Source organism: Benincasa hispida, chromosome 10, assembly GCF_009727055.1.
Source record: "Benincasa hispida cultivar B227 chromosome 10, ASM972705v1, whole genome shotgun sequence".
Classification (NCBI taxonomy): Eukaryota; Viridiplantae; Streptophyta; class Magnoliopsida; order Cucurbitales; family Cucurbitaceae; genus Benincasa; species Benincasa hispida.
This window is the reverse complement of record NC_052358.1, coordinates 41,666,087-41,683,767: the sequence shown is the minus strand read 5'-3', so window position 1 is coordinate 41,683,767 and position 17,681 is coordinate 41,666,087. Positions and strand designations below refer to the sequence as shown.

Here is a 17,681-nt window from a genome sequence, read left to right as displayed (position 1 = left end):
CGACGCTACGACTTGAAGCGGAACAATAGCTGAAGCGTGCAGGGAAGCATCGCGACGCTCTTTGTAGCATCGAGCGACGCTGCCTCGATTTCTATAAATAGACCCCTCGGGCTTGGGACAAAACACACGTAAAAATTCCCTTCTTCTTCAGACTTTGAGTACCGCTAGCTCTCTTCTAGTTCTGTTTTTGTGCTTTTTCTTTTAGTTTCTTATAATAAGTTCTTCCCATTTTCCAGTCATGTTGATTTCGACATGTTCCGTGGCTAAAGGGTAAGAAATTAGCTTGGGTTAGTTAGTTTAATTTAATTCCAATGTAATGTAATTCTTGAGATTCGTTATGTAATTCCATGAGTATTATTCTAACTTTATGGAATTTGTCTTGAGTATATTTTCAGTTTTCGTGTATGGGATAATCTGACAAATTAGCTGCACATTTAATTGGCTGCTTTGATTGGCCCTAATTTGTAATCGTTAGGTAACCATCACTTAGAAGCAAAAGTTAAATCAGTTTGTTGTGTTAATTAGAGATTCCAATTAACAAGCATTTACTTTCTAACTTAGACAATTTTCACTCAATTAATCGATCAAAGGATGGAAACCAATTAATTGGCTTAGTTTTTTCCCTAAAGCTTAAAGCCTGTTAGTTAATTGATTGGTTGAGGATCCCCGCTCTTCTTTTAATTAACTTGATTTTATGGACTACAGGTTAGAATTCTAATCGAGTAGGCTAATTTTTTTTAGTTCAAATAATCTCACACAAATTTTGAGTAGTCTATGATAGAATTATTGAGGAATGTATTAAATTACAATTGCCCAAGCTAAGTGTTTGTTTGATAGAAAAATTTCACAATTGTTACATTGCACTTCTTTTTGTTTTCAGAATTAGTTTTTAACAATTTTCACAACCCCTCCCCCCTCCCCCTCCTTCTCTCACCTCCCGGTTATTTTATACAAATTCCAATTTTTTTTAGGTATCCATATTAGGCTCTGTGTGATTCGACCACAGACTTGCTACTTGTACTACTAATTGGTATAAAAGGTTTGTTCGGTGATTTATAAATTTTATTTGTATAGCAAGGAGTTTAGGAGCGACACCGAGATTTCCGCTATCAGGAAAAGAGAGGTGGTCTGTTCTATGACCCTCAAGAAAAATATGGTGTTTGGTTCGATAAACATTATATTTTTTAAGGAAGTCCACATGACAGATGATAAATCACGTCGAAAAATAGTATTAAATGAAGCTACTGAAGAATCAACAAGGGTTGTTGATACAACTGGTCCTTCATCAAAAGTTAATGAAAAAGCCAACATTAAGGTCAGCCTCATCCTTTTCAATCGTTAAGAGTACCTTGACGCAATGAGAGGGTTGTGATACAACTTAATCGTTATTTGGGTTCAATTGAAACTCAAGTTATCATACAAGTGATGCCGTTGAGGATCCATTGTCCTATAAATAGACAATGAATGACGTAGACAAGGACTAATGGGTCAAAGCCATGGGCCTTGAAATGGAGTCTATGTACTCCATGTCAGTATGGGAGCTTGTAGATCTACTTAAAATGGTTAAACCCATTGGGTGTAAATGGATACACAAAAGAAATAGAGATGTAGCTGAAAAGGTACAGACCTTCAAAGCTAGACTTCTAGCAAAGTGTTATACCCAAAAGGAAGAGAGTGACCATAGTCATATATTATGGCTAAGATGTCAAGATTTCTTTTTTGAATGAAAATCTTGAAGAAAACATTTTTATGTCTCAACCCAAGGGGTTTATAATCCAAGGTTAGGAGCAAAAAGTATGCAAGCTGAATCGGTCCATTTGTGGGTTGAAACAAGTATCCAAATCTTGGAACATTAGATTTGATACAGTGACCAAATATTTTGGTTTTGATCAAAACATTGATGAACCTTGTATCTATAAGAAAATCATCAACGATAAAGTAGATTTCTTAGTACTTTATGTGGATGATATCCTACTCATTAGGAATGATGTAGGGTACCTTATTGCCATTAAGGAATGGTTGGTAGCCCAATTTCAAATGAAAGATTTGAGAGAGGCACAACGTGTACTTAAGACCCAAGTCATTAGGGATCGCAAGAATAGAATGTTGACTTTGACTCAAGCAACTTATTTTGACAAAATGTTAACTCGATATTTGATGCAGAACTCTAAGAATGGTTTGTTACCTTTCAGGCACGGGGTTCACTTATCTCAAGAAAAGTGTCCTAAGACACCTCAAAAAGTTAAGGATATGAGACATATTCTCCATGCCTCAACTGTGGGCAACTTAATGAATATTATGCTCTACACTAGGCCACACATTTGTTATATAGTGGAAATAGTCAATAGATACTAGTCCAATCCAGAGTTAGATCACTGGACTGTAGTTAAGAAAATCCTCAAATATCTTAGGAGAATGAGGAACTACAAGTTGGCATATGGAGCTAACAATTTAATCCTTTTAGGATACACCAACTCTGATTTCCAAATTGACAAGGATTCTTCGAAATCCATGTCAGGATCAGTGTTTACACTAAATGGGAGAGTTATAGTATGGTGTAGTGTCAAGCAAGGATGCATTGCAGATTCCACTATGGAGGCTGAATATGTAGCTGCTTGTGAAGTAGCAAAGAAAGAAATTTTGCTCAAGAAATTCTTAAGCAATTTGGAAGTGGTTCCAAATATGGACTTGTCCATCACTTTATAATGTGACAACAGTGGGGCAGTAGTCAACTCTAAATAACCTCGCAGTCACAAACGAGAAAAATATCTTGAGAGGAAGTATCACCTATATGAAGATTATACAATGAGGAGATGTGATCGATTGCCTCGGAGCACAACATTGTTGATCTATTTACGAAAGCTCACTAAGCTAAAGTGTTCGAGGGTCATCTAGAGAATCGAGGTCTACGAGACTTGTATAATCTAGGGCAAGTGGAAGATGTGTAATGGGTATATGGATGCCCTAATTTATTGTATTTATTTACCATATTCCTGTTGTTTTGGATTATGATATTATGTACAATTCACTAACTAGAGTTTTAGTTTAACTAGGAGTTTGTTGGGTTGTGTGCCCTAAAATTCGTAGATAGTAAATATTATTAATTGATCATCATCAATGAAAAGTTATCGATGTTAATTCAATAAATGTTATTAATCGTGTTGTATTCTATTTTGTCTTAATAATCCTAAATCCAATAGACTAACATCCAAGACTGCCTTATGAGTCTTGAACTGTATGTGGAGACATATAGGGATCAATGTTCAAGATGCAGCCTAAAGGGTCTATAGTATCGGGATAAAGTTGGGTACCTTATCTTGGTAACACTATGGATACGATCCACTTTGTATTTGATACAAACCCAATGATCCAATGCATTCGTGTAGCTGATAGGTGATACACGAGTGTGGGTATCCTATGCAATGAGTTTGCATAAGACCAAACCTCGAAATATACCTAGATGTAGCACCGTTAACTAGTTAGGTTCCTACTTCAATTGGATGACCAATACAACTTAGTCTTAATCCTAAGTGTATTATGAACTACTATTCATGAGGAAATGTCCTTTAATTTGTATGGGTGAGAGTGGCCAGTTTGTCGACTCAATAAGACTACCATTTTGGGGATAAGACCAAGTGGGAGCTGGGAACATAATAATACAATATGAAATTCACTTATTCCCGACTTCAAGGTAATTAGATGAGTGTTCCCTTAAGTGATATCTCCGGGAGTTGAACAAAGAGCCCTGCCCTTCCATTGTTCTGAGAAGGATTTCTGTTCATTGGTTAGATCGTAAACAGGTTGTTCATTAGAGGAGCACTGGTACTTAAAAAGTTAGAGGTAACATAAGGGTAAAACGATAATTTTACCTAGTTGGTATTAAGAATATTTGTGAATGACTATCTTGCTATTATTGGTCCCTTCTCCATATAAGGAAAGATTAATTAAGCACAAAGATAAATAAGGAAAGATTTCGAGAAAAGGTTAACCCTTCTCCATATAAATTCTAACTTATGGCCCTTTTTAGGCAAGAATTCATTTGGTGAATTTTAACCTAGCCACTAAAAGAAAATCCTCTCTACTCTCACCAAAGAAATCTTTTACCTCTTTCTCTTCTAATAGTTGGATACCACCTATCTATTGGAATCCTAAGAATAACAAGGTTATTCTCGTAGTAGTGTTCAAGATCGATCGAAGAGATGTTCATGTTTAAGATCGATTTTAAAGATGTTCGTTGCAAAACCGAGAGGATCTTTCTAGAAGCTTGAGAATATTCAAAGGTAAGAAATTGTTCTCTTTTAATTTCCCTTCTTCATTAAAGCATACTTTTGACATGTTTATCCCACATACTTTTGACATGTTTATCCTTCATGAGTTTTGTTTGAGAACACTATTTTTGTTTATTCAAAAATCGATTTTCGAGATGTAAGGCATTCACACACTTCCACTAAAGATTTGATCCCTTCAGTTGACGCATTGAAAGAGTAGATGGGAAAAAATTTAGAGCTACTTACTGCATAAAAAGGCAAGTGTGGCCAAAACTTCACCGCTAGGTAACGGAGTTCAGGGATCAGAAGATACCCCACTATATCCTCGCGATTCACTCTGTAAATACCTCAGCATCAGGGCATTGCGACAGCCCAAATGCAACGAACCATGTATATGTATGCCTACCCAGTGGGATTGTTAGGAGAACAAACAACTCAAAACCCCACATTCCCAATTCCTAAGCAAACCCATCTCTCTATACAACAAGTATATCATAAGAATGATCCGATTTGTGTTCAACAATTTGGCAGTTTAGAAAATGCAGCAGAAAAGGCTAAAAATGGTGCATCAAAAGGGAAGCTAGATGTCTTGGAGGAAAGGTTACGAGCCACTCAAGGAGTCGATACATTTTGGAGCATAGATTCAACACAATTATGTTTGATTTATGATGTTATCCCTCCAAAATTCAAAACATCTGAATTTGAAAAATATGATGGAACGTCGTGTCCGACGAATCATTTAATCATGTACTGTAGGAAGATGATAGTACACATACATAATGAGAATTGTTGATTCATTTCTTCCAAGATAACTTGACAGGGTCGGCTTCTCGCTAGTTTATGCAATTAAATGGAGTACATGTCCAAAGATGGAAGGATTTGGCAGACTTATTCCCTAGACAGTACAAGCACAATCTGGCCATGGCTTCAGATCGCTTAGATCTCCAGAGTTTAGAAAAAAAGAGTACATAAGGCTTTAAGAAGTATGCACAAAGATGGAAAGAAATGACAGCACAAATTCAACCTCCACTTATGGATAAAAAGATGACCACCATGTTCATCAATACTCTTCGATGTCCTTACTACAATCATATGATTGGAAATGCCTTCAACAAATTTCTCAGGTATCATCTCTATAAGAGATAGGATTGAATACGGGGTGAAGTATGGAAGAATAGTGGACACCTTAGACGAGTCGAGCCAAAAGAAAAGTATCATCCCAAAAAAGAAGGAAAGATAAATCCATGAGATCAGTAATAGCCAAAAGCCACTTTTAAACAATGCAAAGACCGTACAGTACCCAATGACAAATAACGTCTCAAAGTTCTTTAAGTAACTCATATGTGTCAGGGCATGGACCCCGAGCGATACATGGACAATCAAGTCACTCATTAAATGTGTAAAACACCCACTCATCAAATGCTCAAAAAGTATTCAAAAGTAATCAGAGGAGTTACGACCCCATACCCATAACCTATACTAAGTTACTCCCTCAGTTAATCCAAAACAAATAGCTCACGCCTATACCCATGGAGCCTATACCCATGAAGATGAGTGATGGATTAATATCTCTTTAAGAAAAATAGGCGATGCATCATAGTGGATGTAAGCACACCTTGTGATGCATACAAGCTTTCCCAAATCAAATCCAAGTATAAATCTAACTTAGGTTTTCTGGTAAGTCCAGGGTCGAACACGGGTATTTCAGGATAGTGTTATGCAGTCCTTGCGTTTTCCTCAGTTGTAGAGAGTTCTTAGATTAATGTGAGTGAAGAGTATTTACACTAACTTCAATGCATGCATACAAGACATAGGAGTTCAAGGGGAAAAGAGGGATTTATGATTGAATGGCGTTAAGTGTTTGAGATATGCATTGATTCTAAGTAAGATAAACAAGTGTGTGTGAATGTGGTGAGAATGAAATGAAGATAATGTGGTTGCGTGCTTACAAACTAAATGTATGTGTATGCTTTAGGGTTTATGTTCCTTCAATCATATTGTTCAACATCTCTCAATACAATGCCATAGGTATTCCTATCTCTAGGATGCATGCGTTAGTCACAGAAATTGGTAGAAACGCTAGTACTTTTATTTCTAAACCTACTGTGCGTTACGACTCAATGTGTTCTATACTTAAGCTACTCTCTCGAGTGGTTTAACTACTTAATAACTTTAATCAAGTGATAAAGATGATTAAAGCATGGAATTCAAGTATATATCAAGTTAGGCAAGTGGCAACCACATACGAATTTGAGTGTAAATAGAGAAACAAAGGTGGAATGAGCAACTATAAGATTGAATTTAAAGATAGCAAGTTTTTTTATAACAATCTCAACTCAATCGAATGAAATGTCTAGCGATAGTAACAAATAAATAGAAGGAAGGCAAGCCACCAAATTCAATCTCCAACAATTCCTCTTCTCTTGATCAACGATGGCAATGGATCCTTTCCTCCTATCTTCTTCTTGTAGCGGCAAAGCTTCTATTAACTTGTTGGGGTTAATGCCCTAAATCTCGTAGGGTCTTATAGTTTGTAAACACTTGTATGAATAAAAATTTGGTGATTTATAATATGAGATATTTTATTCATTTCAGTCTATGAAATATGAGATATTTTAGTTGCATTAACCACAAACCAAATAAACTAAGATTCTTGGTTATCGTTGTAACTTAAGCATGTATGTGGAAAAATACAAGTGGATCGTGCTTTAAGTGATAACCTAAATGGTCTATAGTATATGGATAAAGGAGGGAAACCTTATCCTTGTGACACTACGAGTGTGGCCCACTTTGTAGGTGTTACAAATGTTGTAAAGTGCTACAAATGGTTTAATCCTGATCATTCATGTATTAGACGTGCGAGCGGGGATACTCTATACAATAGAGTTTGTATAAGACCGGACCATGTAGTCTCGTTATATAACGTCGTTCATGACAGGGACTTTCATTTCACTAGGATGACCATAGGTAACATGACCTTAATCCTGAATGAGTTGTGAACTCGTACCTATGGGGGCGGTCCTTTGATTTACATAGGTGCGAGTGGTCAGATCGCCGACTCAAACCTACCACTTTGGGGATTCGTCTGATTGGGGAGCTAGGAACTCAGCTACACAAGACGGAATTCACTTCTTCCCCGAAGCAGGGGTAAGTAGATAAATTGCTCTCTTAAGGACTGATTCCAGGGCTTGAACAATGTGGCGCCACACCTTCTTTTGGTCCAAGAAGGGTTTACTCATAATGGGACTATGATGTATTGTTCATTAGAAAGATCAGTGGTACTTAAAGAGTTAGATGTAAAGGGGCAAAACAGTAAATTGGCCCAACTGTACTTACGAGCAATTTGTGAAGGGTTATCGTACAGTTGATTGGTTACATCCGATGGACAAAGAAATATATCTGTAGTGCGAAGACTGCAGCTGTTGGTCTTTAGTGGAGTGTCCGAAGTGGATATCGTGAGAAAGAGTTTAGTTAGTTGTTCACATATCGTTGGAGCTTCAAGCTATAGGTTCATAAGGTCCCCTTGGTAGCTCAGTGAATTCATATTGAGAATCAGGTTTGGGGTTAGTTTGAAGTGTTCAAATTAATAAGAGGGAATTTGATTATATATGATATAATTAAATTAATTCGATTATATATGATTTAATTGATTTAATATATTTGATACGTTATTATTTGATTTAAGGAATTAATATAAATATGATTTATATTAAATGCCATAAAGGAGAAAAAGAACTATGGTTTATATATTGCATATGATGTGATAGTAAAATTATAGGTTATAAATATAATATGATAAATTAGTTATTATATTTATTTATAATAAATTAATTATAAGATGATTTCGATTTTCTCCAAATAACCACCTTAGTGGGAGGTTTTAATCAGTTTATAGCTAACTAATGGATAAAATGAAAATCGTTTTCATTTTTCATTCCACGGGTAAAAAGGCTCAAGATATACGATAGCTTGGTTGAGAGAGTAAATGATCGATCGAGGATTCTATACGATAATTGCTCGCTTGCTAAACGATCGAGTACACAAGTCTATACGATAGGCTTATTCCTTCTCCCACTTACACGATCGTCCAGTTTCTTCATGCCTCTACCCAAATCCATACATAGCCCACACCTCCTGGATTCTCACACCGAGAATACCAAGATAACTGAGTGGCGGTGTCAAGTTTCTATTCGAAGGTCGAGGATCGAGTTTTACTCGATTGTGATCGAGGGTTTTCCAGAGGCTCATTGCATTCATGTTGTTAGACGATGAATGCTGTGCTGATTGATCGAGGAAATACTAGAAAAAAGGGTTCTTCAAAGGTATGTTTACTCGATCCTTTGTTTTTAACCTTGTAGAATCCTGTAATTTTATCTTTTATGCATAACTGTTCTATTTGATTGTAAAGGCTCTTGTTCTTTTGCACTGGAATTTGAAATGATCTGCTTCCGCTCATTGGTTCTCTACATTTAGAGATCCTTCAATTGGTATCAGAGTCAGGTTATTCTTATATTCCAAATTCCATTGATGTATTGAATTACATTTATAGTCTTGGTGGGTTTTATGTTTCTACAATGCATTTAATTAAACATACATCACAGGTACGTTCATTAAAGCATATAATTATACATACATCACAAGTACATTATAAGTGTTATAGTATAAGGGTTATGCATTTAATTAAAAATACATAAAATATGTCATGTAGTTTTAAAACCCCCCATGGATCGAGTGCCTTGTATAATATGTGCATGTATTTAAAGCATGCTCATGCATCATATAATATAAGAGATAAAATATATGCATGCATTTAAGCATAGTCATGCATCATCTTTATATTATAAGTGTTATAGTATAAAGGTGTATGAGAGCATGTATACTTAGTTCATTACAAGTTACGTAAGAGTTATATATATAGTAATGCATGAACATTGCATGAAGTATGACACTTAGGTTAACTTATAAAAGTTATAAATACCTAGTCTAGCTTAGCAATGTGGTTGTTTTTAGTTGTTTCATTTTTTTAAAAGAGTTATAATTAATGAAATTAGAACTAAAATCAATAAGAAAGACGTGCATGCACTCTTAGGCTTTAATCATGTTTTAAAAGAGTTTTAAAATTTGATTGAGATGGACCTAAGGTCACAGTTCTAATGAGATTAGAAACCTAGGTTTAATATTTTAATTTGGTTTATTAGGATTAAATTGACTAATAAAAGATTAAATATGTACTAAATCTATCTATAAGAGATCTTTTTTCTAAGATGGGTTCTGGCTAGGCTGGGGTATTTAAGCTGACGGAAATGGAATACCCCTATCTGGGAACCTATCTGGAAAGATGAATAGATAGATTTGTTGCATGCATGTAACTTTGATGATAGTCTGTTAAAGTGTTTAATAAGACTTGATTCAAACTTGTTTAATTATCAAAAGAAAGTGTTATTTTTTAGCAAATTAAACACCCACTTAGTTAAAATCAGTAGTCGGATTGACTAAGTTAATGAACCCCTAGGTAGAACATTCAGTGGGAGGTACTTGGGGTATTGATACTTCACTTAAACCTCTACATGTTTCTCCTTAAAAGTTCACATCATGAGATCTCTTCTTGGCCTCGAGGCACCCTGGCAGTGTCCCCTTAAAGAATGATGTTTGGGTAGGTTAATACCAAGGTGAATGGAGAGAATGTTTATAGTAAATGAGAGAGAGACGTATGACAACATATCGCACGGTCTATCTCATTAGGTTGGATAACGTTTTCGTGCATCACCTCGAGGCACCCTGAGAGTATCCCTCTAAAGGATGGTTGTATTTGCACAACTCTTTATCTAATCTCCTGAAAAGGATAGAGTTGCTTTATTCTCTTGTCCTAATCTGCTTTTTCTCTACAGTAGGCGCATTAGGGTGGGACTCTAGGGCCTAAAATAAGGGGTTATACTTACGCGGAATTGTTAAGGTTGTTAACAAATTCTAGACCGAACTGGTGACTGTTAGAGTAATTATAAGAAGTTGTTTATGTCTAATGGTTGAGGATGTCTCATCCCAGTGAAAGGGTAGTTGATCACCCCACCGGTGACTTTTGCCCTGCCTTGTTGGGGCATCATTGCAAAATAGATGTCACTTAGGGTACAATAGAACTATTTTTGCTAAAACCTAAAAGTGGTGTTAAAAGTGGTAATGCAAGTAGACTCATTACGTTTGTTCTTGTTTTCAGCAACTTTTAAAAATGGCAACCGCTACTTTAGCTCGATAACTACGTAGTTGGAAAAACACGATAAACACAATACTAATCATCGATGACTTCTGCTTCATCCTTATGGAAGAGTGTCCTCCTATTCCACCTCAAAACGTTGCTCGAAATGTTCGAGAGGCTTACGAGAAATGAACATGGGTGAACGAGAAGGCCCGAGCATATATCTTGGCCAGCCTGAACGACGTCTTGGCCAAGAAGCATGAGCCCATAGTCACTACATGTGAAATCATGGAGTCCCTGAAGGGAATGTTCGAACAACTCGTTGAAGAAAGTTGTAAACATTCCAATCCTTGCTGAAAAGCAAGGAAAAGAAGGTTGGTGAGACAAATGTTCCTTCATCATCTAGAAAGTTCCATAAAGATTCGACCTCAGGAACTAAGTTTGCACCTTCTTCTTCCAATACCAGCAAGTGGAAGAAGAAGAAGGGTAGTAAAGGGAAGGGGAAGGCACCTACTAACCCATAATCTGCCGCTCCGTGGGGTAGGTGACCAGCACCAATTGACAAGGAAAATTATTTCCACTGCAACCAAGATGGGCACTAGAAGTGAAATTGCCCACGTTATTTAAAGGACAAGAAGAAAGCCAAACAAGGTAAATATGATTTACTGGTTTTGAAGACTTGTTTAGTAGAGAATGATGATTCTACCTGGATTATAGACTTTGGGGCCACTAACCATATTTGTTCTTCATTTCAGGGGATTAGATCCTGGCGGCAGCTTGAGGCTAGTGACATGACGATGCGAGTTGGCACCGGACACGTCGCCTCAGTTGTGGCAGTGTGAGGCCTCCAGTTGACTTTACAAAATAGGTTTATCATTTTGAATGATGTATACATTGTTCCCGATTAAACCAGAACTTGATTTTTGTAAATTTGTGGCTTGAATGTAAATGCACCCTGAACTTTTCAGTTAACAAAGTGTCTCTTATGAAAGATGGTGGTGAAATATGTTCAGCTAAATTGAAAAATAATTTGTATGTAATAAGGCCGTTAACAACAAATTCCCTCCATAACATAGAGATGTTTAAAACTGTCATAATGCAAAACAAACGACTTAAATTTCTCCTAACGATCGAAATTGTAAGTTGAATAAAAATAATGATGAATGTGGGTGTTCTCTAGAATACTCTAGAGTTACTGGTAGCTTAATTTACACAATAAATTATACAAGACTTAATATTGTCTATTCAATAGGAGGTTTGCAAAATACATCAAAAAATCCTAGGCATAGTCATTGGAATGTTTTAGTCAAAGTTTTAAGGTATTTGAAGTACATTCTAGACTATGGATTACATTATACAAGGTATAGCACATGTACTAGAAGGATTTAGTGATGCTAATTGATCTCTGATAGCATGAGACTAAATCAACCTGTGGGTATATTTCTACCTTAGTGGAGTATCTATATCATGGAAAACTTCAAACAGACATGTATAACACGTTTTACTATGGAATAAAAGTTTATAGCTCTTGATAAAGTAGGAGAAGAAGCATAATGGCTTCAATTGTGGCCAAAGCCTAAAAGTGCAACATGTATTTATTGTACAATTTAGCAACTTTAATGAGAGCTAAGAATAATATTTATAGTGGCAAGTCACGACATACTAGATGCATGCATAATTTGATAAAGTAATCACTCTCTAATGGAATAATGACCATTGATCATGTGAAGTTAAAATAAAATATTGCAATTCTTTTAACAAAAGGATTATAAAGAGAGCAAGTCACAAATATACATCGAGGAAAATTGAGCTAATGCCTATGAAATGAGTTATTTGGTGGTAAACTAACCTAGTTGACTTGAGATCCCAAGATCTAGGTTCAATAGGCAAACTAGTTGAATAAATCATAGTTGACACGCTAAAAAACTTATAGTTTCTCTCCAATTCTATGATGTTGTAGAGTGTGATCTGTTGATGTTAAGGTCATATTGATATCTTGCTTTACAAGACAAGTAATGAGAGAATACTCTTAATCAATATTACCTGTGTGAAGTAGAAGTGGGGTCGCTTCTATGAGAACTTTTTAAATGAATTATGTTCTCAAAAGCTCTCATGAATTCAGGATTTTGTCCAAGATGAAAATGGACCCAATAGTATATTACTCAAAGATACAAGATGAGTTGTGTGCGGTATTTATCTCAATTCACCAATCAAAAGGACAGTTATAGAGTTTGGTCTTATTGTTTCTCTGATAAATTCAATGGATATTGATCAACCAGAAGTACGAGTGGCAAAAAGTTTTGGATAGATGATGTCTCAGTTCAAGCATGCACTATTGGTAAAGTAATAAACATAAAGTATTCCAAGTGTGAATCCCACAGGACTACGTCAATTCTTAAATTGATTATGACTATGGATCAATGAAACCAAGGTAACCAATGAAAAGTTCATATTGTACCAGGTGAAGGAAAAGCTTAAAAATAGTACACAATGATGATTGAGCAGGGCAAACAATATTTCAACCTTTCGGGTGCTATGCTCTAAGTGATGAGGCCACATCATACCAAGAAAGTGAGTTACACATGAACAAAAATCTACTCCTATTTGATCTTATGTCAAGTTTCTTTAGGAGGTCTAAGCAGCTAATTCCTAATGTTTCCATCGTTAGTTGAATCTTAGATTAGTTCAAGCTTAGTTTCTTTATCCTATGGTGCCTCTTATTTCTAAGGCGACGTGACAGTCTTATATCTAGGCTTGAAGTCCCATATCCCTTTGCGACATCCGTTTATAACCTAACTCTCTCAATATTAGATCTCCACTAGATCGTTAAATTAAGTGACCAGTTTAACTTACCGATTTTATCTTTAAATTCAATAAAGAGAATGCGTAAAACAAAGTGGTATGAAGTGCAACTCAAGCCATAATAGCCCCAGGGCATCCACATTGTTGAATCCATAGGAAGATTTAGCTCATGATGAATGATGAAATAATAGACTTTATTGAATCATAAATCATAGCTACAATATAGGGTTCGATTGGTGAAAAGAAAATAAAAGAACTACAAGAAATGAATGAATGAAAAATGCTAGAAATTACAACTCAAGGGATCTTGAGACAAGTCCTCAAATTTCTAGTCTTTCCCTAGGTTGATTCTCTTTTTAAAGGAAAAATCGTTTCTCATCACATGCTTTAACGAGATGAGATGACCTGAAATAGTTACGCCTCAGAGAAATTTTCATTCTTGAGGCTACTGACTTGATAAGTTGAGAAAATTTCCAAGGGAACTGACAAATGACAAAAACTATGGAGAAATCGTGATGGATTAGGAGATGGGGAGTTGTTTGAAGAAATGAAGGGCTTCTCCTTCTTTTATAGGTCCCGAATCAGTTGTGGAGGGCCGAAATCCATGCTCTGAAGATTTACCAGGTGAAATCAGGGGTTGGAAAATCGCTTGGAATGTGAAAATTGCAACAATATTTGACTGAGTTAAATTCTAAAAAATTAGGGCTCACTGATGCGGTCGCAGTGAATATGGCGATGCAGTTGCATTAGACAAAAATCTTCAATTTGACAAAAATCACCTGCCAAAATTCACAAAATCACCTCTAAATCAATAAATAACATCTTTTAAACTCATTCAAACCTTCTTAAGCTCATTTTAGCTAATTAAGACTAAATTTAGGAGAAAACACATGCAATAACCCTTTTTTTAAGTAAAAAGTGTGCAAAAAAACCTCTAAAGACTAAATTCATTGCATGTTTCAGATATTCACTAAGGATGGTTTAAGTCTATAAGACACCTCTCTTAATGCATGACCTGGTATGTTGCTCTTAACGATTTTTGTTTGATTTGCTTTCACTTTCTTCACATGGGGGATTGTTGGATATTTATAATGTAATGATATAAAGTAAAATATTGTGAATATTGAAACAAAAAAATGGATTTAATTATGTATATGAAATTCATGATTAGAAACTTTAAAATTGGATTGAAACTTTAAAATTAGATGATGTTTTATGTACAAATATAACATATATGAAAGTTAAATTTGTAGTTTCTTCAATTTGAATTAATTATATTTTATTTTGGTCAAGTAACAACTCAATTGAGTTAAATTTCACAAATGTTTCAATTTGTTGTATTTATTTGATTTTATTTAAGAGTTACTAAGTTGCTAGCCTATAAATAGCTAGCAACTTATTTCTTCATTTATAGCACCTCATTCCAAATTGAAGAGTTCTCTCATTTCTTTCTTTCTTTTGATCTTGAATTGAGTTGAGAGTAAGTATCCAAGAATTCTACTAGATCCAAGTAGTACAAGGTTATAATACTAGCCATTGTATTATGTTGAGGCGATCACTATAGTTTGCTTGCAACCCATGCAGAGTGAATAATTGTCTTCGGGACAACGCTTATTAGAAGAGTGCTTCAACTACCTATTGACGACTTCACAATATCTTGAGGTTCTTAGTTATTTCAATTCATAAGCCTTATTATGCCACCTGGCTTATTTTTCTAGTTTAAACATTCTTATTGTATATAGTGTGTATCGAATCTAATTGAGGTGCAATCAGCTTGCTAGAGTATTTAATTTATATAAAACTTTGATAATTGTATCAAGTGTATGTTTGAGAGTGATTTCGAAATGGTTAAAATCACTCCGAAAGACATCATTAATCACTTAAAATCAATTTACTGTTTAATTTTATTCTTTTATATACTTTTAATTTTATACTGTTAAAATTGATTTTGAATGATTAAAAGCATCTTTGGAGTTGTTTTTTAAAATGAAAAAAGTAATTTTTAATCATTTTAGAATAACTTCTAAACATACTATGAGCTTGTGAGCTTAGCTCAATGGTAATTTGGCACAGTCTTCCTTCTTAGAAGTCAAGGGTTCAATCCTCATCGTCGCAGTTATTGTACTTAAAAAAAATTAATGCATGTGTTATAAATGTATTTTTTTATTATTATTAACTAAATTATATTTAAACTATAAAACAAGGGAAAATTAAGAAAAAAAAATACAAGAAATGAGAAACAATAATCAAATAAGTTTTTATTGTTGAGCATTAAACTCAAATTGTCAGGTATTTGGGCGGTTTTTAGCAAGCATTTGGAAGGTCAAACGATATCCAAATTAAATATGTAACCTATGGATTTTGATGCTCCACTTTCTGATGGTTCAAGTCTCAAGTCGTGATGTTTTCTATGGAAAGTTATGACAGTTTGAGTAATGAAGGGTCAAGAATTACTACAACTTTTGAAATTCTGTCTTAATTATTGTAATCTCTTTCATTTGTTTTTATTAGTGGTTTATTGAAAGAATTCAGAGAGACACTTTGTGAGACTATATATAGTGGTAGTGTAATCTTTTCCAAGACAATGTTGAGAAAGAAATCAATAGAAGATTGAGTATTATTGTCCATACTTTATTCTCTCTCGAAAGAAAAAGTCCACCATTCAAATAATTTTGTTTTCTTCAATTATTTCTATTTCAATTTTATCATGAAACAATCAATGAGAATAACTAGCAAATATATTCCTATTTTCTAGTTCTTAAAAAAAACTAAAAAAGGAAAACAAGAAGCAATAAATGAAATTGTTATCAAACAGATCCTTAATCAATTCAACTTGTTGTTCCAACAGCTATGGCACCTTCACCTCCATTCTCAATACTTTTTGGCTTCCCTAATTTCTTCACCATCCATCTCCCAAGTCCAAATAATCCCAAACTAATCAGAACAACTCCAACAGGAACAGCAACAGCAACAACAATTACATTAACTTTATTCCTCCTGCTCCCATCACTAATTCTCTTATTTGTTTTCTGTATACTCAAAGTAGTATCAAATTCCCAAAAAGAAATCAAAGGTTTCAATGAATAAAGGCCAGTAGTAGCTGTAAATCCAAGCATAACCCTTGGAGGAAGAGCTTCACTTAAATCAACCTTATAACTCAAGAAACTATTTTCAAGTGATGAAGCTGTACTTTGATATTCCCATGACACACTCAAATCTTTGGTTTTAGAATTATAAGAAATCCAAACATCAGCAAAATCTCCACTATGTAAAGTAGCATCCCAAGGAGTAGAATTAGAAGAAGAAAGAGAGTTAATATTAATACCCACATGTTCATATGGGGGATAAGCAGCATTTAAGCCAATTTGGAACTGAATATGAACAATTGGAGGGGATTGAGTATTAGCCTTGTAAAGACCAAGAAAGCCAGAGCCTGAATTTGGAGGGATTGGCCAACCAATTGGGGCTAAGAAAAATGCAAAGCCACCACCATATGTTTTTGCATGAAGGGAATCAAATTGGAAGGTGAAATGGGTTGAGAAACTTGTGAGTTTTGGTGTTGTTGTTGAGTCCCAAATTGGGATAGGATACTTGTAAATGGCTTGGTAAACAGCAAAAATGTTGGAATCGGGATTGTTGTTGAGTGGAATATCTTCTGGAGAATGAACTATGCCTTCACGGTAAAGGATGAAGTTTTCAATGTCGGACATTGAATGATATAGTTTGAAAGAAATGGAGTTAACCGAGAGGGAAAAATGGAATAAAAAAAGAAGAAGACGACCAAGATTTGGCAATGGATACAAGGAAGTAGCCATATGGAGGTTGGATGAAATGGAAATATATGGGAATGTGTTTTGAGACATTTTAAAGTGCCTTTCCCTTGCCTATATATAGTGGAATTTTTCTGGTACACTGATTTCTTTAAAACAAGTTGAACTCTATGTATGTTGTTGATATATATATTAATTTTAATTTTTAAAAGTTATGGAGATTGAATACTTTAGTTATATTTTTCTATTGTTTCTATTATGAAGTTTTATTATATTTTATTTGCATGAATATTTTAGTTATATTGTTTCTTTGGTATACGAATTTTCCTACCACCCATGTTATTGTACTTAAAAGAAAAAACCTATTATTTATTTATACTAATAAAAAAAATTGTACTATAATTCGAATATGTACACAACCAATCTAATTCTTTTCTGTAGATCAAATATGTGCTTTGAAATTGATAGAACAAATTTTATGTCGGTTGAAACTATACTTAAAACAAATTTAATTCACAATGGCATAGTTTAAAGTAGTATAAAAAGTAACATCCCTTCTCAAATTCACAAATAATGTTAATGTTAGTGCGACACCTATGTTGATGCTAATACTAATTCCAACCAATGCAAATGCTAATTCCACACTACTAA

At 34.7% G+C, this 17,681-nt stretch overlaps 1 protein-coding gene across 1 annotated transcript; it reads right to left on the bottom strand.

Moving 5' to 3' along the window:
- Nucleotides 1–16,088: 16,088 nt before the first annotated feature.
- Nucleotides 16,089–16,970, bottom strand: LOC120089090 (L-type lectin-domain containing receptor kinase IX.1-like). The gene has a single exon (XM_039046515.1). It carries the CDS (start codon nt 16,968–16,970, stop codon nt 16,089–16,091), a length of 882 nt encoding a protein of 293 aa, XP_038902443.1.
- Between the last annotated feature and the right edge of the window lie 711 nt (nt 16,971–17,681).